This window comes from Leptonychotes weddellii, chromosome 6, assembly GCF_054177405.1.
Source record: "Leptonychotes weddellii isolate Sample4059 chromosome 6, ASM5417740v2, whole genome shotgun sequence".
In the NCBI taxonomy this organism is placed as follows: Eukaryota; Metazoa; Chordata; class Mammalia; order Carnivora; family Phocidae; genus Leptonychotes; species Leptonychotes weddellii.
The window spans coordinates 16,064,802-16,089,148 of record NC_138374.1 but is presented as its reverse complement, the minus strand read 5'-3'; the positions used below and the strand labels follow the sequence as shown (position 1 = coordinate 16,089,148).

The window sequence follows — 24,347 nt, the reverse complement described above, 5'->3', positions numbered from 1 at the left end:
AAAAGAAGTCTCTAAGTGCATGCTTCATTATATACTATCCTTGTAAGGTCAAACTGATACTTCAGTTTACAAAATTGAATGATTCTCTACTGTTCTTCACCTGACATTGACCAGCAGTTACCATCTGATGAGCTAGATTATCCAAATCCATATTTATTTAGCCTTTTCTTTAATGTCAGAAGGATAGCATAAATATTAGGAAATCTTTAGCTCCCTCATATATCTTTTATTTTTTTAGGAAGACAATAATTTAAGCTCAGTTTGGATCTTTTATCAGCCATACATCTCAAGTTGAGAAATAGTACTAAGGTCACATTACCTTAAAACTCTGCTAGAATATACCATAAAATCATCCATTCTTTTTTTGTTCACTGATTACCTTGAGTTTCATTAATTTCTACCTCTCTAAATGTCAGTGTCTAAAATGCAGGGCCCTTCTGTTTTGGAGTTATTCAGGAACAAAATGTCTCCATCTCTTTGGCTGCTTCATGATATAGTATAAATTCTCCCCCTTACATTTTAGCGTCCTCTGTAGATGGCTCTGGATTACTTCTGTGTGTTTGTGTGTGTTTCAGTTAAACTTTACTTACAAAAACAGGCCATGGACTAGATTGGCTGAAGCGCCCTTGCAGATTTCTACTCCAGAATAGTTGTTCTCCAAGCACAGTCCCAGGGAACCAGGAGCATCAGCATCATCTGGGGACTTGTTGGAAAGGCAACACCTTGGGCCCCACCCCAAGCCTACTGAATTAGAATTAGAAACTATGGGTGTGGGGCCCAGGAATTTGTGTGTTAACCATATGGCTTACTTTTGTTTATTGATTGATCTATGACCCATCTTCTTTCACAAAAAGAAATATCTTACCATAAAAGATCAGGCAAGTGTACCAAGAGCAGAAAAAAATTAACCCAGGACAGAAGACAGAAGCCAAGAATTAAAGGGAAGATTTGGGTGAGGGCGGAGGGTGGAGGAGGGATTCATTCTATGAAGAAATCCTAGAGCAATGCTCTAACAATTAAGGATTAAGCTCACCCAGAGCTTCCTAGGATTCAGGCCAAAGAAGAAACTATGTTGGATTACATAGTTTATATTGTTCCATAGTACAAAATTAATTATTTCCTGTACTGTCAAAAAAATCGGACAGGGGAGAAAGTGTGGGGGTGGTCTTTTAAGACAAACCAAGAAATGTAATGAACCTTATTCTTGAAATCAGCTTCACTAAAACAGCATAAAACACTCCTTGTTTCATAATTTCTTAAGTAAATCTCATGAGTACCAAAGACCCAGAGTTAAAGGGGTAAATTCCCTATCGGAGCCAAATATATAGCACTAGAGAATGTTGAGGAATAAAAGCTGGCAGTCCTTCACAAAGAGTTTAACATGACTTCCAGAAAATTTTAAGAATATAAATGTCTGGACCCCATTTCCAGGGATTCTAATGCAGCCAGCCTAGAATGAGGGCTCCACAACTCTGTTTATTTCAAGTTCCATGAATGTGTCTAGTCTAGAAACGGAGGAGCATACTACCAGATTGCCATTGACTATCCCCTTTAAATTTCAGTCATCACCCACAGGCTTTTGAAAGAAATAAATGGCAGAAAATTCAAAAATGAGAGCCCTGGCTGTAAGCTGGAAAGTGGGTATTCTCTGTTGTCAATTGAAAAAAGACCCCAGTGCTATAGATCCAGGATAGCAGGATAGCAAGTAGGCCTTATCCCCTGTGCCCACTCTGATCAATTGGAGTTGATTGCCTGGAGCTTTGCGAAGAGAGAGGTAGTTACAAGGCATGTTCAGGGGCAATGTGACTGATTAATGCTATCTTCCAGGTGTTTGGTGTCAAAGAGCGGCAGCCCGTATGGAGTACGTTTGTTGACTTTGCTCTCAGGACTAGATATGTGGGTAGCAGAAATGACACTTTGTTGAAAAATTAAAGAAACTGATTTTATCCCTCTGAAATTTGATTTCCAAACTTTAATCATTTCTTTAATTTCTAAACCACGTTTAATGCCACTCTTCTCACTTGCTCAATTTTTCCCCGTAAATGTCCAACATGATTTCCTGCCTGATATTTCTTGAATGTTGATCAGGGATTTTAGATCAAAACTCTGTGTTTCTAAATGCTAAAATTCAGCAGCATCAGTGTTCAAGGCCTTGTCTCTGCCTGTACCCATCGTCCTGTGCTAGTTCGGATTCAGTAACTTTCTTTTTTCCTTTGTCCAATATATCCATGCTCCCTCCTCCTATTTTAACCTTTTAATGTGTCTGGCTTTCAGTGTGCTCAGATGAGTCAAGATATGAAAAAATATTGGGCGCCTGGGTGGCTCAGTTGGTTAAGCGACTGCCTTCGGCTCAGGTCATGATCCTGGAGTCCCAGGATCGAGTCCTGCATCGGGCTCCCTGCTCGGCGGGGAGTCTGCTTCTCCTCTCCCACTCCCCGTTTGTGTTCCCTCTCTCGCTGTGTCTTTCTCTGTCAAATAAATAAAATCTTTAAAAAAAAAAAAAAGATATGAAAAAATACTGTATAAAATATGACATTTTAATTTATAAATCAATGAAAATGTTGGTTCCGGCTTTAAGTTAGGGTATAAATTAGATTTTTTAAATATGTAAGATATATAAGAAGATAACTTTTTCCAGGCAAATTCTGAATATTTTCTGTGAATGCAGCCTCCTACCTTATACCAGAAACAAAAATTAAATCAAAGTGGATCAAAGACCTGAATATGAGAACCAAAACTATGATACTCTTATGAGAACACATATGGATTAACCTTTATGGCCTGGATGTGGCAATGGATTCTTAGATATGACACCAAAAGCACAAGCAACAACAACAACAAATAGATAAATTGTACTTCACTCACATTTAAAACTTTTGAACATCAAAAGACACTATCAAGAGAATAAAAAGACACCTACACAATGAGAGAATATATTTACACATCACATGTCTGATAAGGGTCTAGTATCCAGAATATATAAAAAACTCTTACAGCTTCCACAACCAAAAGACAAGCCAACTTAAAAATGGACAGAGGATTAGGAGTAGACATTTCTCTAAAGAAGATTCCCCAAATGGCCAACAAGCACATGAAAAGATGCTGAACACCATTAGTCATTAGGGAAGTGCAAATCAAAACCACAATGAGATGCTACTTCACACCTACTAGGAAGGCTGTAAGTTTTAAAAATGGAAAATAGTAAGTGTGGCCAAGGAGAAATTGGAGCCCTCATACATTGCTAATGTGAGTATGAAATGGTATATATAGCCACTGTGGAAAACAGTTTTGTGGTTCCTCAAAAGTTTAAATACAGAATTACCGTATGGCCCGGCAATTCCTCTCATAGGCATATACCCAGAACAGATAGTCATAGAAATGCTTGTACATGAGTATTCATAGCAGCACTATTCACAAAGTAGTAGAAGGTAGAAAGGTAGAAACAACCAAAATATCCATCAGTGGATGAATGGGTAAACCAAATGTGGTTTATCTGTACAATGGAATATTTTTTCAGCCATGAAAATGAATGATACCTGCCACAATATGAATGAACCTTAGAATCATTAAGCTAAGTGAGAGAAGCCAGTTCATATTTCAAATTGATGTGACTTAAGTAATTTTTAGTATTTAATCTGAAGATCACAAGCTATGTGTGTCTATTACTCGTATATTTATATATTGACATGCATCTATTGCCACATACCTGAATCAAAAGGAAAGAAACGATTCCATCCTTCAGGCCATTTTTCCCTTCTAGCTTTAGTTCAAATTAAGGATAAAACTAAGACCAGAAAAAAATATATCAAGAAAAGGAATGGCAGGACCAAAAATTCTAGTATCATCTTTCATTCACATATGATGATTCTGTGATTTTATCTGCTCCAGATCCCATTCCAGAACAGTGAGTGAAGTGTTCTCCTATTACGCTCTGAACATAGGTCTGAAGCCAAGTAATATGTTTTATTCCATAAATGTGTACTTGTATGGGTCTTGGGGGCGGGGCAGAGGAGAGAGGTTGGAATGTCATCTCCCAATTACCTGCTTTTCACAGCAAGAATGAGCAATTTAAATATATTAAATTTTCCACCTCCGAGATTCATTTGTTAAGAATAAAAAATTCAGGGGTACCTGGGTGGCTCAGTCAATTAAGCATCCAACTCTTTGTTTCGGCTCAGGTCATGATCTCAGGGTCCTAGGGTCAAGCCCCACATTGGGCTCCCCACTCAGTGGGAAGTCTGCTTGTCTCCTTCTCCCTTTGCCCCTCCCCCCTGCTTGTGTTCTCTCTCTCTCTCTCTCTCAAATAAATAAATATTTTTTTAAAAAAAGAATAACAAATTCACTTGCCAAAGTGAACAGAGAGGGGAGAAATGGGTCAGTGGGATGGACATTTCACAATTCTGTATGAGAATTGGCCCCTTATTTTTTAAAAGAACAGGAATATACTGAAGCCAAAAGGTTTGGATAATTATAATACTTTTTTGCTGTTTGTATAATTTATAAAGAACAGAAAGTTATTTCAGTCAGACCATGAAATCACAGCACATTTGTCTGTAGAGTGCTATGGTTCTTGTATGGGAACGATATTCAAGAAATGTAGAGACTGTCTCCTGTCCCTCTCTTGCCCAAGCTATTGGGAAGCCTTTCTTGGGACTGACATTTTATTTTTCACTTTTTTTTTTTTAATTCCAGGATAGTTAACATACAGTGTTATATTAGTTTCAGGCATACAGTGTAGTGATTCAACAATTCCATACATCACCCAGGGACACTGACATCTTAAAAGTGTACCAAAGTATTATAGTTCCTTATCACCCACATTGTAATGCATTTTGGACTGGACATTTCAAATACTATTTATTTATTTATTTATTTATTTATTTATTTATTTATTTATTGCCGCAAGGATCAGTGACATAAGGACTCGGGAGGCTTGGGTCACGGTTGCAGCTCTATTGGCAATTAGCAGTGTGACCTGAATGACCTTCACCCCCGAATCCCTGTACCCTCATTTGTTCATCTGTGCAGTTACTTTTAAGGCTTATATTTCTTCTAAAAATCTGTATGTCTATGACTGTAAATTTATAGAAAGCAACTGTAGTTTCAAGCTCAGTGGCTGCCATCAACAAAAATGTTCTGTGCCCCTGCATGTATGTCAGGCATTGCCTCTGAAAATGGTGGGCAGACTAAGAGGAGTAAGAAATGGCCTCATCTTTAGAGAAGGTTATAATCTAATGGGGAAGGGAGAACATATAGGCAAGGAGTCACAAACTCAGATTCCACAGCAGCAAAGCAGGAACATAAATGAGTGAAAGAGGTCAGATGGGCAGGTGGCAAACCCTATGGTATGGGGCTCTTATACACGGGACAGCTGTATCTCAGTCCCAGCCTGTTTACCATGTGGGAATAGGGACTCAGGGTTGCCGTGAATTCCAAATTTCAAAAGAAATTAGAAGGCCAGCTTTTTATGTGAAGTCTGTTTAAAAAAATGTTTTGTCGCCAACCAGTTCAGAAGTGTTCCACGAAAGCAAGACATGTTTGCTGGCCACACAAATTCTGCGGGGGTACCCAATAGTGACTTCTGAATAAGTGGATAATTAGAATGTTATACATTCCGTGATAGAAGCGGGTGTAATTCACAAAGGGTGTAGATAGTGATGAACTCTGCCCACAATGATTTCTAAAAAGGCTTTCTAATTACTTTCCAGACACTTGTCATAGTTTACAACACTTTTTGGGTTTTGTTTGAGTCATTCATTCAACCTAGAGATCTGGATGATGCTGAACAGGTCTCTCTTGTCTGCTAAGTAAATCCATGTTTAGCAGATTCCACAAGTGAGCCTTTGGAATGTGTTTTGACAATTTTACCCATTCGGGTTTTCTGCTGCTTCATCTCCTGGCTTTTACATTCTTTATTGAATTGTGAGAAAAGGATGTCCTTCCCACTGCTCTGGTCTTGTTTCACAGAATAGAACAGATTCATTCTCATTTTTGAATGGAGCTGTAATTAACATGGCTCCTTTTGTTTAGCAAGTTCAGTTTACATAGTACCTGCTCAATTCCAGAGCATCATTATTGGTGGTACAGCAATTCATTGACTAATGTCTGAGGGCTCTGGGAATAGTGTTTGTTAATTATCTGCAGCAAACCAGGTAACTAAGGGGAGGTTCTACTCCTATGACTTTGATGAAAGTAGTGCTGATGATTTTTTTAATTGCTTAATGATAGATTTGATCATCTTAAAGCAAAATAGAATACATACTCACCTGCTAAGGAGGTAATATTAAATCATAATTGCTAAAAACCTGGGCCATGCACACTCTTTTGCTGTATGTCTATTAAGAATGCACAAGCTTACCTTCAGTTTATATAAATGTATAGTTTTCTGTAATAATGTCATCATCCAAGTGCTTGTAAATATTTTATACTACATAGTAAATTCGAATGTCCTCGGAGGCCCAACAGGCTACTGTATGAAGCACTCCACTGTTACAGACGTGGGCAATCTGGAGAGTGTATGACTTGCTTAAAAACATTCAAGTTTGAATTGTTTCTTGTTTTCTTTTTTTTTTTTTTTTGAACATTGCCAGGGTCAGGGGTGCCCCGGGGATGGGAATACGTCTTTGGGCCTGATTTGGCCCTTGTGCTCTAGGTTTTTTGTTTGTTTGTTTGTTTGTTTTGCGTGCTCTATAGAGAAAGAGAGGCATTAGGATTTTATAGAGTCATTGAGTTCTAATATTTTAGAGCCACAAGGGGCACTGAAGATTATCCAGTCTAAGACTGTCATTTTACATTTAAGGAAACTGAGGCCCAAAGACGGGAAGTGCTCTACTAAGGTAAAGCTCAAGTGGCTACTTCTTTATTTTCTTTTAAGTGGGTCTTAAAGACAGGGGGAATTGGGACACCCTTCTAGAGATGGTATTTCCGTCTTCTCCATTATAATAACCATTAATCCAGTGTAGTTACTGAGCACTTGAAATGTGACTAGTGCCAAAAAGGAACTGAATTGTAAATTTAATTTTAATATTTAAATAGCTCCATGTGGCTAGTGGGTACCATACTGGACAGAGAAGCTTAGAGATACAATTTTCATCCCTAATTTCTCAGTCTACTTTAAAGAAATATGCTACTTCACATATAACTTAAAAACCAGTCAGCGGTATACTCCTGTTTATTCTCCATCCTTTGTGCTCTGGTTTTCATATATTTAAATCTACATATGTTGTTGTTATTTTTACTTTATTTGGATCTGAGTTCTGTAGATCCAGATTTCCATCTACTGTCATTTCCCTTCAACCCGAAGAATTTCCTTTAACACTTCTTGTAGCTCAGTTCTTCTGGATGATTCTCCCAGCTTTAAATTATCTAACGTTATCTTTATTTAACCTTACCTTTAAAGGATATTCTCACTGAATACAGAAGAGTAGGATGACTTTTTTCCCCCCAGCACTTTGGGATGTTGCTCCAGTGTCTTCTTGCATCGTTTTCTGATGAAAACTCAACCCTCATTCTTATCATTGCTACATGTTGTTTTCCCCCCTCTGGCTGCTTTTAAGATTTTTTATTTATCTTTAGTTTTTAGAAATTTGACTATGATGTGACGAGGTGTGGTTGTCTTTGTATTTATCTTGCTCAGAGCTGTTGAACTACTTTGATCTGTGGATTGACTTTTTTAAAATAAAGTTTGAAAAGTTTTGGCTGTTATTTCTTCAAATATTTCTTCTATTGTTTGTCTCTGGGAATCTCTTTTTCTAGGAATCTAATTGTATGTGTGTAAAACCACTTGTTATTATCTCACAGATTGTTGATGCTCTGTTCTTTTTTTTTTTTTTTTTTTCAAACTTCATTTCCTCCTTTAGTTTGGATAATTTCTATTAACCTGTGTTAAGTTCAAGGACTCTTTCTTGTCTAGTAAAATGATACTCTGTTTGGTCCACCCAGCAAATTGGTTTCAGATGCTGTTTTTTTTTTTTGTTCTCAAATTTCATTTAGTTCCTTTTTAGAGTTTCCATTTGTTTCCTAAAAAAACCATCTCTTCACCTATTATGCTTACCTTTTCCAATAAATTCTTTAACACCATTATGATACTTGTTTTAAAATCTTTATCTGCTAACTCTAATAAATAAGCCCATCTGTTGGTCTACTTACATAGGCTGTGTTTTTACTTTATTATTCTCTTTCCCCTCCTTTTTTTGCATGCCTTGAAATATGTGTAGTATTCTAGACATAGTGTGAAAAGGGACAGTAGAGTCTAAATTTATTTTTCTCTGAAAGCATTTTATCTTATATTTGATCAATGGACTGATCAGATTCTTTCCAAAATTGAGTTGGTGTTAAGCTGAATCTCTAATTAGATTGGATTTATCTGAGATGAGTGCCCCCCCCAACCTGTGTTTAGGCTGCTTTTTTTTTTTAAATCTTGTCAGTATTTAATCTGGGAGTGGGTCTGCAGTTTTCGATATTTTTGGTTCATATTTGGGCTTAGCTCCTGGCAGTGTCTCAGAATACAAACACCACAAGAATATGTAGGAATATGTGATTTTTCTTTTTACTAACCAGCTCCTCCTCCACTGCCTCTTGCTTGGCAAATTTGGAGATTGGAGGAGAATTACCAAACCAAGCCATTTGTTTTTGTGTTTATAGCTCATCCAGATTTCATTCTGTCCTGTACACCTACATTTTCATAAGGTGTCTGAATGATTTCTCTTCATCCCTGAGAAGTTTCTCTATGGCAGTCCTGTGCTTAACTCAGGCACTCACCCTAGCTATGAATATTGCCATAGCTCTTTGCTCACATATGAGGTGTTTGTTTCTCTCTAGAATCTATCAGAGCTTCCTTGCATATACTGGACTTCCCCACACAACAATGGTAATTATTGTGTCTGGGTTTTTCTTGTTTCTATGAGACTCATTTACATCTTTCTACATCCTACCTGGAAACAAATTCCTCACGTGTCTTGAATTGTCAAATAATGGAAGATGGTGAAAGAACTGCCTTTTCCTTTCCCTTACTTTTCCAGGCATCGGGAATTCGAGACTCTTCATGTCTGAGTAACATCAATACTGAGGATAACCTACCCCACTCAGGGCATGATAGCAGAGTCAGTGTCTAAGAAGGTGTGCTAAATGCCAAAGAATGGCTGACCCAAGCACTCCATGAGCTGCTCCCTCCTGGGAAGTCTGTGTGTGACTTCCTTTGCTTTTCCAAAGCAGTACTTTTATTAGTTTGGTGGTCAGAAGTTCCAAAGTCAGGTCCAAAATTCAGTACTCCACGTTATTAGGAAATATGTTTTGTGGTTTTCAGTGTTCTGCAGCATACATATGAAAGCATGTTCTTCAAAAAATAGCTCTTTTATGGTATTTCTATGCAGTCCTGCATTTCAGTGAAGTCCCTATCTGCACAATAGCTGGATAATTATGAATACCTTTTACCTGTTACTAAAATTGCTAATGAAGTTTTGAGTGCCAGAAAATAACCTTACCTTATCTTAGTTCTTTAAAGAAGACTCAACTGGATGTCTTCACTTTTTAAAATAATTTGCTGGCAATCACATCTTTAACAAAGTTTGCAACAAGAGGGTTAAATGGACGTGTGATGAAAAATAATCAATTTTTTTCTGGTGAGTGCACTATTTATAGTATAATGGCTAAGATTTTTTTTTAATATTTTGAATTTATCAATGGGACATTTTCTGATTAATTATATTTCAGGCTCCTTGCCTTTCAGTCATGTTTATGTTTTAATATGATGTGAGCCTCAGTCAGTTCTACCTTCATATGAAGAATATTTTAATCTGCTCATCTCCAAAATACAAGTCCGATAATTATTTGTTAAAATTCGTTCATGTCGGTCTTATGATGGTTCAGGTGACATTATTATTTTGAATGAAGAGCACTGATGCTTTCTGTGGCACAGGCTGCTCAAGCTAAGTCTTATCTTTTGTGATGCCAGGCCAGTCAGTCCTTCCGGAAGTGTCTCGCTAGATTTGCGGTTTCCTGCTTCTCTCTTCCTTCATGAGGCAGGAAAGTGTAGAGCGCCTGGTGTGTCTCTCCTAACCCCACCCCAAATATATTGAAAAGGAGAGGAAATGTTAGCCAAAATGCACTCTGCCATTTGTAACCCCCAAAAAAGGGGCCATAGATCAAGAATATGATTCATTCTGGATATTGTGAAAACAAGAACTCACTTAGTGAGTTTGAATGCCATATTCCCAGGATAATTCCCAGGACCCCTGTGGGAAGGATAGAAGAAGAGCAGGAAGGAACTTCTCTTTCCAGAAATTCATTTGTCATGCTCACACTGACATGTAGAATTCCAGCATACGGCATCAGTTTTGATTTTCTTGTATGCTTCCCATTGTTTCTTACTCTCAAGAAGATCCTCACAGTCAACAAGTGCAGTATTTATAAAATTTATGATTTCTCAAGTTATTTCAGTGGAGGCAGCATGGCTATTTCCCATTCTAAAGGCACTGTGAAAGTTTAAAGATCTGAAAACTCTAAACTGGGAATATCATATCCACAGTGGTTTAGGCCTACGAGCTTGTGTTCTTTCTTTATTGGAGTTTGGTGAGTGCTTACTCCTTCACTGAAATTATTCAAGAAAAGTGAACCTAACAGTGTTACTGAGTTTTTTAATAAGATGATCCCTAAATGTCTAATACTAGTCTGCCCAAGGAGAGTCTGTTTTAAAAATAATCCTTTCCAATTTTGTCTTGTTTTGTTTTGATTGGAGTAGAGGAACACATAAGGAAAAAAAACCACACCTAACTTTGTTTGATGAATTTCTCCTTTCATCCTATAAGTGTAAGCATTTCTAATATGCTTGACCTGGACTTTGCTTTACTGGGGCATTAAAAACGAAGGTAGCAAATAAGAAATGAAAGAAAGAATTCTGTTTCCAACAAATGGATGGTATCCGTGTATTAAGACCAAGACGTGTGCACTCTTGCCAATATCTCTTCTCTTGCCAGATGGGTTAGGACTTTGGATGCTGAGATATTTCCCAGGAGATTGAGGGAGTGATTTAACAGCTCCTGGAAAGGCCTGAGCTCTTCACTGCTTGTTCTATTGACTCCTTCAGTAGCAGACTATGGATCCATTCAGAATAGTTTTTCCCCTAGCAAACGTGATAGAATTGTGGATCTGTTAGCTGCATTCCAATGTTGACTTCTCCAGTGCCCCACTTGATATGCTTTGAGAGCAAGAATAGATTACAAACCTCTCATGCACTTCATATACTCCTTCCGTGTACTCTATTTCCATCTCTCATTGCTTCCTTCCACGAACACTTACTGGAAACATGCTGGTGACAGGCACAGTGATGATAACCTATTTCCTATTTGTTTAAAATTATTTATTATAATGCCATTAATCTTGATAGGAGAAAATATTATATAAGTAGTATTTTGCTGAAATAATTAGAGTATTGATGGTGCCTCTAGATATTTGAGATTTTGAGTTAAAATGAATTAAGATTGCTTAATTATGTTGCTTAAAGGAAGTCAGTGTGATACTTAATAGGATGACAGAATTGAGTATTATAGTTCATTTGCAAAAAAGAAAAATTCAACTCTAGTTGGTTTTTCCTTCTTCATTATTGGTATCATCTTCTACATTTATGGTGCCTCTACTGGGAGCTACATATCTTATCCAAAGTACCTTAAGGATATATTGAATAGAATTAAAAAGAAGCTAACATCTGTCTGAAAGGAGATACTATAGTAGGAAGGTACTCTACTGGAAAGAATTTTCAGAGTTTGTATAGGTATCAAAAATACATTGATGCTTTTGCGTTTAAGCGTTTTTTATTACTTGGATTTTTTATCATGAAAGGAATAGACAGTCCTTTTTCTATTGTGCCATGAAAGACAAACTCTAATGTAGCATTTGCCCTTTGGCTGCCAAATCTTCACTATTAGCACAAAAGTTCATAAGTACAAGGGCTTGATCTTCTTTACTGGCCATGTCCCCAGCATCTACACCGAGCACAGAGTAGGAACTCTATGATTTTTCACTGAGTGCATTGGTTCCCACGTATTATGCAATTACATGCATTTGTATGATATTCCTATAGCTTTCAAAACATTTTTCCTAAGGTTATTTCATTTGACTATAACCACAATTTTGTGAGGAAGGTAGGACAGATATTTTGTCTTGGTGATACCCAGTTCCAGTGGGTTGTAGCTGACCTAGGATGGGAGAGGGCCCAGGTCATAACAGTCCATTGGTTCTTTATATCAATCATCATCATTCAATAAATGCTTATTATTGCTATAGGCCAGTCACTATGTTAAGTATTCTAACCGAATTATTTAACCTTTGCTCCAGCCCCTTGACATAGAATGATCTTCTTTCTATTTTAGAGGTGAAGAACTAAGGCACGATGAAGTTAGGGAACATATGCAAGGTCACACAGCCAGTAAGCGTCGGCACTGGGGATTAGGCTCATGCAATGTGAGTTCCCAACCTAAGCTCTCAATATGGCCTAACCACTGCCCGACAGTTTTTAGGATGTCCCTCTAAAAAGTTTGTTAGTGTACATACATGAGCAAATAACTACCATGATGATTTCCTAATGACTTTATGAAATTATTTGCTGTCATTGTAATAGATGCTGGTTGAGTGTTTCAATACATTTATAAGCCGAGGATAATTGTTGGTATAGGTTGTGGGTAAAGAGACGAACGATACAAAAGAAAAAAAAAAGAAAAGAAAGAAGTGTGTGCATGTGATAGATAGGTTGTCAGAATTACAGGTGAGTCAGATTTGTCATCCTTCTCTTATAGAATAAGGTACCTCCCAGGTGATGGAGAGTAAGTCTGAAAAAAAAAAAATTTATTCAAGGCAGCTGCATATTTGTCAGGTTAGGACATACCTACATTCTCGTAAAAGGAGGAGAGCCAGCCAGTGCCAACCAAATGGGATGATCACAGCAGAAGAAAACCTCGTCGGAACTCAGCAGTGTGCTTTTTAATGAATGTTCTAACCTGCCTATTCCTGTATAAATGGAAGTTCTGTCTGCAGCTTGAGCTCTCCTCAACCATGTGTGAAGTGCCCCTCATCCTGACTCAAGTACCCACGGCAGCTGAGAACACACTAAAGGAGCCCTTGCTCCAAGCCCAGAGAGAGTTCCACTAGCAATAAGCTATATTGGTTGAGAGTACAAGAGTACAAGGACTGTGTATGTGGGACGAATACATTAAAATCAAAATTGCTCTAACTGGAGTTCCACTTGCATACGCAAAGCAGTGCAATAATAAAGTGGGGGAGGAAGAGTAGACTCATTAGCGTTTGTTGTAATCTGCAAAACCAGAGACTAGATTGCAGGATGATAAGGTAATAGGAAGGCCGCTGGACCGGGGCTCTCCATTTGGGCGGATAACAAATCGGCCGAGGTGGCCTTGGGCAAGTCCTGTCGCCTCTCCATCATCACTGCCTTGTTGGTCACTTTCTATAGATTGAATTGTAAATCCCACCTAATCATACCTAAGATACATAGGTAAATGTATTAAATACTTCTTACATATTTTCCAAGTATATGAAACACGTATCCGATATATAATGTACACTCATTGAACGTGAACTCTGCACCCACTGCCACTGTGGTACTTCTGGAGGTTGTACTTACACCCAAAGTCGCCTTTCCTCACTCAGATTTCCTTTTCCACAGAGCAAATTGGCCAGGAGATGTTGGAAAACCTCAGTCATGACAGAGAAAAAATACAGCGTGCACGTGAACGAGTAAGTAGAAGTGATACAATTTTTTTCATAAATTCAGTAAATGAGAAGATATAAAACAAAAGGCCTTCAGCACATGCATAGACAGTAGTGATGACATAAATATAAGTGTGTATAAAAATGGCAAGGGTATATGAGGGATGTCGGGTAAGGGGAGAAGAAGAAAAGAGTGTGGAATAGAGAAAGAATAAGCTGACTCTTTCTTTCCCCATCCCGTACTGCCCCCAGGTAGATATTTTATTTAGCTCTCTAACAGAAGGTCATGAGGGAGATTTTGGAGTATGTCAAGTCTTTCAGAGTGAAAGCTGTAAAGATAATGATGTCTCCTCCTCCCTCAGTTTATTTTCCTTTCCGTTCATATTTCTAGGACTTCACACGTTCAAAATTGGATTTTAATTATGAGATGTGTATTCAACTTTGTCAGTCTACGAGATATTTGCTTTTATAGCCAGTTCAAGTATCCAGTTTAATGCTCCTGGGATTATCTATTACATGTAATTTTCTAAATCTAAATTTTTCAGGGATTGTATAGGTATCAAGATGTATTTTAGTGTATTTAAGTATCTATTACTAATTGGATTTTCATCCATGAAAAAAATTACTGCTTGCCAGTGCTCTTTCAAAACAATCCAATTGCATGAAGTCTTGTTTTGTTTTGTTTTAATGCTGCTTTTCTCCTCCTAGCTTCGGGAAACAGATGCTAACTTGGGGAAAAGCTCCAGGGTTCTGACGGGGATGTTGCGAAGGTAAGAGCAAGGTAGGGACCTATCTTCCTCTCTCTCCCTTTTTTGAAATGATGTTTTTCATCTAGTTGCAACGGAGCATTTTCCAGGCATGTGAGCCTCTGCTCTTAGTACCCTGTGTCAAGACCCCTTTGAAATGACAAAGCACGGATATTAACTCTTGTTTGGACAGGGACACATACTGAATAACTTACATTAGAGAGAAGGTTTGAGCTAGGGGGGTTACCTCAAGCTATGGAAAAAATTAGGGTTAGACATGAAGTATTTTTTCATAGCCCGAGGAAGTCCCCATGGCAGGAGCAGACTGATTTTATTTTCTATTTCGATAGCCTCTTTCTTATAGAAGGAATGTGGGCCTGCCGGTATCAGGAGCATTCTCAGTATTAGCTGTGTTCTCTCTCTGTTGCCTTGTTTTCATTTCTTTCAGAGATGCTGCTTGAGGGAAATATTTCGATTTTACATATATTTAAAGATGCTTTTTAAAATTTAGAGAATATCTCAATAATCTGAATTCACATGTGTGAGCAAACAAATGTTAATGTTTTACGTCTGTCCCTAACCTTTGACTGATGGAAAATATTGGGGAGAGTGTGAAAATCAATGAATGAGTGGGTAGTATTCTGTATTTTTCGGAGGGAAGTGAGAAATGTTTTCATTGTTGTGAAAATCAGAACCATTTTTTTTTATGTAAGTATATTCAGCATGGCATTTTCTTAGATTCAGGATCTACCAAATAAGATTATCATTTAGCATAACCTTCAGTTTGGGACCGTAGCTGGAAATGTGAATGAGGAATGGTGAGAATCGCCTCTAGAATAGCTTCATTGGAATTTTAAAGGAGAAATCCTTTGGCGTTGATACTCTAGAGACACTGTTTTAGAGTAAGGAAAGTCTCTGATCACGTATCTGTATATAATAATTTGCTAGAAGTGTGTTTGCTGTGTTCGCGATGGATGGCACGAGAACCAAACAAAGGTATAGTTGCTTGGTCTCCATGAGGCTGATCAGTAGCAAGCCTGAAGTTTCCGGGACACTTCCAACTAACACTGACCTAATTCCCCATGTCCCTGCTTTTCCTGCAGGCACAGTCCCGATTCAAAACCATAAGCCACCAGATTCTCTGCTTAAGAGTAATATGTAAATGACCTAGAAAAACTCAAAATCCACAGAGAAGTGGCAATTGAAAGGAATGCTTCAGTGCCTATAGACAATAAAAAAGAAAAAAAGGAAAAAAGTCCTCTATTGCTTCCCTGGGAGGGCCCCTGCGATGTGAGCTGTAACGAATATTCTGCATATGTCTCCATTTTGTCAAATCTCATTAAAGAGTCCTCCTGCTTTATGTCAATTGAGCTGTCCAGAAATCATTCATCATTTTTAGTGTAAAAAAAAAAATCATGTGGTTATTTAAATGATATCATATTAATGTTAAAGTTCAGCTGTCATTTAATGGTATGGCTTAATCAGATGTAGCATTTAGGAAAAATAGTTTATTCGGGCTCTACGTGGCTTTCAGGTTGGCAGATTCAAATAAGGATTTATGAGTTTCTAAACCAATGTATTTCTGTCCATGTTTCTGCTTGATGTACCTCACCCTTTTGTGCAGGACACTGCAGACAGTTATTTCAACAAATAAAGCATCTCCTCATATTGTGTTTGAATAAATTTGCAAGTCATTTAGAGAGGGCGAAGCACAAACACTTCTGCAACCTTTGACTGGGCTTTCTGTAGGGCAATTAGACTAATGCGCCTGTTTCATAAGCCTAGAGAGGGAAGTTACTCCGCGGAAATCTACTTGGGATCCTCTTTGTAAGTAAGCTCAGTCAATCACAGACTCATCTCCTTTTGGGATCTGTCTAGGGTATGAACAGAAATAAAAATCCCCAGGTAGGCATCATCTTGCTATGGTGAGCCAAGGAAACACTTGGTGCCCCACCCCCACCCCTGTGCATATTGGTTATTGTGTTTTTTATAAGGCTCAACTGGGATCGTGGTATCAGCCAAGGTATCCAGATACTCTTAATCAATGCTGTAACCTAACTGAGTCTCTGGGGAACCAAATGCAGGTGGTGGTTTTGTTTAGTTTCTAATTACTATCCCACATGATATACAATTTATTTTGGACTTGGGAAAAGGCAAAAATATTTTATCAGCTTCTTCACTTCATTGTTTTTATTATTCCCTGGAAAACCAGTCTCTAGAGAAATGGAGCCAGCTTTTATGTACCAAAGTCTTTAATTGAATGCTCTGATTTTGCTTCCTATGTTATATCTCTCCCATTCACGTGGCATTCCCTTCCAGCACTGGGGAGACTTTCTTTCAGAAAAAGAGATCACATTCTCTTTCCAAAACTGCATAGCTACATCGTGTGTCAACAGTTGCTTCTGATTTAAGTAAAGATATAATATCAAACCACATGCCCATCGGTCACCTTCACAAATGTATAAAAGAAATTAATGTGCTCTTTGTGCAGTATAGGTATTTACCTCCGTACAACGCAAGGTTCTTTATTTTCATATGATAGATTCTGTATGACTGGGAATATTCTACACTGTACTAAACCATGCGCTTAGTTTATTTAAAAGAAAGATTGCTGATTATTTTTTTTTTTAAGCTTAGGTCGTTTTTAATTTTGTATATTGAACGGAAATGTCGTGCCGTGGCCCCTCATTTGGGTCATTTTATTTGTTTCGATTAGTCTTTTGTGAAGACAGGTGAAACTAATGTTCTATCAGTGCCATAGTCTGTATATAAACCTGCCTGATTATCTGTGAGACTGACCAAAAGCAGATAGGGAAATAAAAATGAGTAAGTGGCAGCCACCACCATTCATGCTTTTTACTTTTTTATTACCATCACATGACATTAAAAAATATATATATTTCCCTTTTTTCTCCCTGCCTTCCTTCTTCCTTTGTTCCTTACTTCCTTTCTTTTTTCTGCTTATTCACTTCCTCAGTAATTATTTAATGCCTGTGTACAAAGCCTTGAGGAATCCTCAAATGAAACCATTTTGATCCTTGCCTTCACTCTGCTAGAGAATATGTGCTTATAAAGTACTGGGGGAGAGGCGCCTGGGTGGCTCAGTCAGTTAAGCGTCCGACTCTTGATTTTAGCTCAGGTCATGATCTCAGGGTCGTTGAGATCAAGCCCCGCTTCAGGCTCCATGCCTGGTGTGGAACCTGCTTAAGCTTCAGTCTCCCTCACTCTCTGCCCCTCTCCCTGTTTGTGTGCTCTCTCGAAAAAAATTAGAAGGAAAGAAAAGAAAGAAATCCTGGGGGAATTCCTTAAATTACCTAAGTCTCAAGGAAGCTCCTGATGATTCTGTGACTCCAATGAATGCTTACTGGTCATTAAAAAGGATGCCAGGAAAACAACCAATAGAAGGTATCATTTAAATAGCTATAAAACCAGTATGTTTCAAAAGTTTATAGATGCAGGAGATGATTTATAGAATCATAAACAAGTTTTGAAAGGAACTAAACATGCAAAAACTATTGAGCTATGTCTAGTTTAGTGACGTAGCCACTGATTCAACCAAAATAAATAAATAAATGATTCTTCACGTAACCACGCTATATTACCAAAAGGAAGAAAGCAAAGGAGAAAATTGGTCCATTCGAAATTATAATAGTGAAACTTGACATCAGAACACAGATATTGTTGATTTCCTGGAAAGTAATTTTTCTTCTGTCTTGACAGAAGATGGAGAACTAGCTAGGGACAAACTGCTCATTTCCTGACTCTGTAGACAGAGTTTGGAATAAAGTGCTATTTAGATAATAATGAAAATGGTCACGAAACAAATGGCCATTCATGTGGTGACTGGGGCCAAAGAAATGAATTTTTCATTGACTCTCACAAAATGTGATTATTACAACTGCTTGTCTTAAAGCGTCACAAGCAGCGCTGAGTGGCTCACATGTTGCTCTTCGTATATTTGTGTGTATATGTGTGTTTGTGTGTGTATTATTTCATATACAGCTGACTGGGAAGTCTTATTAGAGCAGACAGAGCTGGTGGTCAGGGAAAATGAAGATGGAACTTTGCAAGATTTTCAGTCAGAAAACAAAAGACTTCATGATCCTTTTTTTTTTTCTTTACCTCTGAAGAGTGACTAATTTATAAGTAATAGTATATTTGTTTCTAAAAGTATCTGAAGGATTTATTGGGAATATAACAGTTAAGATTTGAGATCTCCTTTGACATAAATTTGGAGGACACGTTACAAAATGTTGGCTCATGGACTGCATGTTACATGCTGGCAAAAGGCTTACAAAAAAAAGCAGCATATGTCGTATTTTTTAAACGTCTTTTTCTGTATGATTACCTTAATATCAAATAATTTCCTCTCTCCCACCCATGACCTGTATGTGCCCCTGCTGTTTAAAATTTTTTTTTCATTAAAAAAAATCAGAATGTTTCCTTCAAAAAGTGAATTCTCGTTTATCCTTCCAGCATGCCTGTAGTAACTTGTTTAAGCAGGTAGGGGTGAGAGGCCTTTTGTAACTAATCTATAAGATAAACAAACCAGAGAGTACTAAAGGCAGCTGGCCTAGCTGGCGCTACCCATACGGTCTTATTTAATACTTGTATTTTTGTAAGAGCTACCTCTGAGTCAGTCTGGGGAATAATTGCCACCTATCATTGCTATCACATTTTACCTTTTCAACATGGTTTTGTTGCTTTGGTAGAATGACAGGTAAAGCATCTGGAAAATTTTAGTGTACTGTCAAAATGATTCGTAAGGATAAGTACACCAGAAATAGCAATACAAGACCAATGTAAGCATTGGAAATACAAATCTTTTTAGTAAACAAATTTATTCTTAAAGAAATATGCTACAACTCGGTGTTTTGTTTTGTTTTAATCTTCTTTGAAGATTCATGCTCCCCGCCCTCCCTCCTTTTGCTCAGGAAACATTTTGTTGTATTTTAGTTATTCTTATTACAATGTCTAAAAATTCGGGACTCCTGGGTGGCTCAGTCGGTTAAGCATCTGCCTTCGGCTCAGGTCATGGTCCCAGGGTCCTGGGATCGAGCCCTGCTTCGGGCTCCCTGCTGGGCAGGAAGCCTGCTTCTCCCTCTCCTACCCACTCATGCTATCTTTTGCTGTCTCTGTCTCTCTCTCTCTCAAATAAATAAATAAAATAAAATAAAAAAAGTCTAAAAATTCGACAGTAGAGAGTTTCCAGGACTTGTAAGAAAGATGTCCTTGAGAATTTACTCAATTTTTATGCACTGAAAAGTATGTCTTCCCTTGCAATATCTTAACATTTATACTTTGACTTTTACTGCTTTTTTTCTTTTCTCTGTTTATCCATTATTCCCCTTTGTTGGCCTGTTTTTGCAAGTGTTGAACATGGGCCCTGACCTTAAATTAATATATAGCGAAACCCTAACCTCCAAGATAGTCTTCAGCTTTTAATCAAGTGCGTATTAGTTCAAGAATAAAATGATTGGGTGCCTGGGTGGCTCAGTTGGTTAAGCGTCTGCCTTCGACTCAGGGCATGATCCCAGGGTCCTGGGATCGAGTCCCTCATCGGGCTCCCTGCTCAGCGGGGAGCCTGCTTCTCCCTCTGCCTGGGCTGCTCCCCCAGCTTGTGCGCTCGCTTGCTCTCTCTCTGACAAATAAATAAATAATATATTTTTTTGAATAAAATGAATTTTCTGCAGATTCTTTAGACTTAACAGATTTAGGATCTGAGATGAGAATAATGCTACAAAGAGAATTTTAAAAAATAATCTTGGTCCTTTTTATGTAAGTTTATTACTATGCACTTGACTCATTGCCTTTGTCGTATGACCTCTTCAAGGCTGACATGGATAGTACTTTTACCAAACTAAAGAACAGCATGCGATTTCTTTATATGTGTTTCTCTTTGACGACAGTCTCGTAGGTCTAAACTAGAATTTTGGTCCTGTGTCAGACATTAAAACACAGCATCTGAAGTTATCTGTCAGTGACAACTCTACCAGCTGCCATAAGTGTGCTGGACCCTAATCATACTTTGCCCACATTATCTGATTCAATCCTTAAGAACTCTGTGGAGGAAGCATCATATCCCCATTTCCCAGATGAGAATACCTATGCTTAGTAAACTGTCCGTAGTCACGTACACAGAAAGGCACAGAATTAGGATGTGAACTTGGCTCACTCTTTTGAATGCACTGCACCAAAAGGTTCTGAGAGCCAGTTTTCACTAACTAGTGCTGAGATGGAAAGAGTATGAACTGATGAGTTTTCATTACACAGATGGTTACTGTCATATGCTATCTGTGTTATAATTCCATTTCTTCTGTGAAATAATTGTGGTAGTGAACCATTTCCCTTAAAAGTCCATTGTAATAGCAAATGGAGAAATAGATAGTTGGTAAGAAACATTGGCAGGCCTGCGTCAGTCGTCCCACCTTCTCCCCCTCCCCCACATTTTACTGTGCTGGGAAATTCAGAATTTTGAGATCTATTATTCTATACTCTACTGTGTCTTTTATTAACAAAAACACTGCTATGTATGCACTCACGGATACATCCTAGGTAGCAGGCGCTAGTCTAAGCACTTACTATAGATTATCTTATTTCATCTTCATGACAACCCTAGAAGACAGAGATTATTATTCCCATTTTAAGAAATAAGCAACCGTTATTAGATGTCATTCAGCTATGCAGAGGTGGTCTGCCTCCAGCGTCTGTTTTTTCCTACTGTGCCTCACAGATAGTCAAGTAACCCTTCTGGATGAGCAGACAGTTGTTCTAGAAAGCAATGAATAAGCCTGGCCAGATCCCACTAGCTAAGATGGGGCTGAGGCCCTTGTTCTGGTCTTTGTAGCCACGGAAGCTGTTGTGTACCAATGGCGTCCAAGGGGGTGTGTTTTTAAGGAGTCCTTTAAGATTTAGTTTTGACCCTAGACTGTGGGGCATTAACCAGACAGCGTGCAAAGATGAATCTGTAATCTCCCTTACCTCCAGTATTCTGCAAGTATGCCTGCTTCAGTACCATTGCCACCACTCTCCCTCCCCATTTTGTGACCCTCACGGTTCTGCTTGGACTGCCTCAGAGTCCTCAGAGTGCTGCCCAGAGCAGAGAGATCCTCCAAGCTCAGTCCTTCCCAAATGACAGTCCATCCTTCTCTTTGGACCGTTTAGAGAGGGGAGCCTCTGGGTCAGGCATAGAGATACCTCTTCCCCTCTTACGTTCTTCTAAATACTACTGGCCAGTTTACCTTCCAGAGAGCAACGCTAGCACTGTTTCCTCCTGTGGTTCCCCCCTGCCTGCTGACACATGTCCTCCTTAGTCTAAACACGGAGGTCTGTCAGTGAGCATTCTCGCTTCCTTTGCTCCTACCCCCATTGGATAGACCTATGTCCCTACTCAAGTTCACTACCGCCCATCTCCAAAGCTAGCCCTAGCCCCTTACTAATCCTATACCTGTGTTTCTTCTGTTACTTCCTCCTGAATATCCTCCTTCTCCCACCTATTACAGTCAGGAATCTTCTGGATGAAAGGGACAGAAACCCAGATCAAACTAGCTGTAAGCCACAAAAAGGAAATATATTGCCATATTAACTAAATAGTTCCAGGGTGGGAGCAACTTCAAACACTGTGGAATCTGAGGTTCTAACAGGAGCGTCAGGACGGGGTCTTGCTCTGTCTCCTAACCCGGCTCTCTTGTGCGTGGGTTTCTCCTTGTGGAGACAGTTTTTGCCAGCCCTCTCAGTGACACCCACTGAACGTAATCATCTTTTTTTCCCCAGTACTTCCAATAGAAGTCATAGCATGGAGTCTTACTGGTTCTGGTTTGGCTCTGGTTGGGTAAAAATCCCATTAATGTTTGATTGGTCCTTTTAGACCTGGGACCTCTGGCAGGGGATGGACATTCAGCCTGAAAATAGACAAAGCACAGTTTCCTCAGAAAAATCCAGGAGCTTTTACTGGAAAGGGGAATAGATTCTGGGTAGTCAAAAACAACAGATAGTGTCTTCAGAATGTTCTAGATAAACTTTTATCAGTACTCTGTATCTCACCTGGAATACCACTCTGTCTGTCAAGCCTTTATCAGTTTCTCAGCCAGAAATGATCTGTCTTGGCCCTGATCCTTCACAGTAGTTTGTACTTCCTGCAAGGCATTAACGTCTCCTGCTTTGTATTGTGTCTATTGTTGTCATATGCTTACACGTCTTAACTTTCTTCTAGACCTTTTTTTACCCCCTACCTCATCCCTCAAAGGATTTCATATAGTTCCCCACCATGTTGTGCAACCAGCTGAAACAAATAGGGGAGGAAATCCAGGTGTAAGAGTAATAAAACAAAACCAGGGAATCCCTTTAGTACCGCCGAAGCATAGACTTTGAACAGACCCCCGTACAGATAGCCAGGTGGAAAATGTTCTATCTGAAAGCAAAGCAGGAAATACGATCAGAGGATTCACAGTGTTTTATAAGGTGAAAGTAACCTTTCGTTGAGGTCAAGCAGAGCCTTTCTTGCCGCAGAGATGGGCCCTGGAAAGAATGGTTTTGGGGAGGTGGTGACAGCTTCCGGGCACATCCCCACTCGGAAGGGCATATGGAGTGTCTGTGTATCCGGTTCTCCTCAGGGTCCTCAGGTCTGGACTGTAAGCTACTCGCAGTCAGGAACCTCGTCGCATTCAGCCCAGGGTCAGGTTACCCTGGCATAGTCCTGATCAGTGAATAATCCTTGGGAGAATGGCTAAGAATAGTTTCACAGTTGCTGTGTAGGTTCACATGGGTATAATTTAGTTGAAACCCTGCAGGTTTTTATCTGTTGCACTTTGGCGACAATGTAAACATGCTCATTGAAAGAGAAAATAAAGAACGTCACAATAACAGAATATTTCTGTCAATTATTTAATCACAATAGAAAAGCATCTTATATTTTCCTTGGTTGTGAGCCACAATTTGACCTAATTCTTGAATTACTTTTCTTTTATGATTTTTCCTTTCTTCCCCAGGATACGTGCCATTCTTTAGCACGGTGTGGAATATGAAGGCTGCACTTCACCTTCACCATCAATGCCTTCTTTGAATGCAGCCTTGAGCTGTTAACTCGAAGCAAGGAGCCCTAGGCCTTCCTTATAAACAAGTAATGGAGCCCTCGGCCCCCCTTGTAAATGGCTATTTATTAACATATACCATCACCAAACAACATTTTACAATTCCAGGCCCCCACACCATCACACCACTGTCTGTTCCATTGTGAGCTGAGGGAGGCCTTTGGCCATCTGTTTCATTAAATGCCAGAGGCAGTGAACAATATCTGAACTTTATAAAGCGAGCGTCAGGGCTTCTCTCTTCACAAATCTCCCCCTTCTGCTGCGGCCACCACCACCACCACCATATTTTTTTGTTTGAACGCTCACATTGTAAATTAGCGTATTCACACATCAATTTTAAAAGGCTCGCTGTGTTGTAAGATGGGACAAAGCAAGCTCAGTAACAGCTCATGCACAAGTGCAGGTGGTCGAGCTAGCTGCTACCCAGATCAAAAGTCAAACAACTGTGAATCTTCTTTTGAAAGTGCAGTTAGGGAGACAAGGCAAGGCTTATCTGCCCAAACAAGAACGAGTTATAGATATACATCACAAATGCAGGAGGACAAAAAGGGGTTTCATAATCTTGCGGGATAAGAAAACCTTCCAATGCTGACAATTCTGAGGGCGTCTCTGGAATATGTAGCTTGTTGTTGTTCTCTCTCTCTCTCTCCCCCTCTCTCTCTCTCTCTTTTTTTTTTTTTGGTAAAATTAGTCTTTTATTGTGTGGTGATTGATAATTATTATTTATGCTTTGGTGCTGTTCCTAAAGTAGCTAAGAATATTTTTTAAGCCACCTTTGAGGCAGGAAATGGCTCCT

General features: G+C 38.9%; 1 protein-coding gene across 15 annotated transcripts in view; it reads left to right on the top strand.

The window, feature by feature from the left end:
* VTI1A (vesicle transport through interaction with t-SNAREs 1A) overlaps positions 1 to 24,347 on the top strand; it is a 340,605-nt gene that overhangs the window by 190,612 nt on the left and 125,646 nt on the right. For 8 of the 15 annotated variants that reach the window (XM_081823534.1, XM_081823532.1, XM_081823533.1 and 5 more), the window contains 2 exons: positions 13,673 to 13,743; positions 14,425 to 14,486. In XM_081823534.1, the coding sequence (XP_081679660.1) occupies positions 13,673 to 13,743; positions 14,425 to 14,486 (133 nt within the window). Of the gene's footprint in view, positions 1 to 13,672; positions 13,744 to 14,424; positions 14,498 to 15,565; positions 16,602 to 18,464; positions 18,761 to 23,449; positions 24,198 to 24,347 lie in introns of those variants that run through there. The other 7 variants (XM_081823540.1, XM_081823545.1, XM_081823542.1 and 4 more) reach the window with 5 other exon arrangements.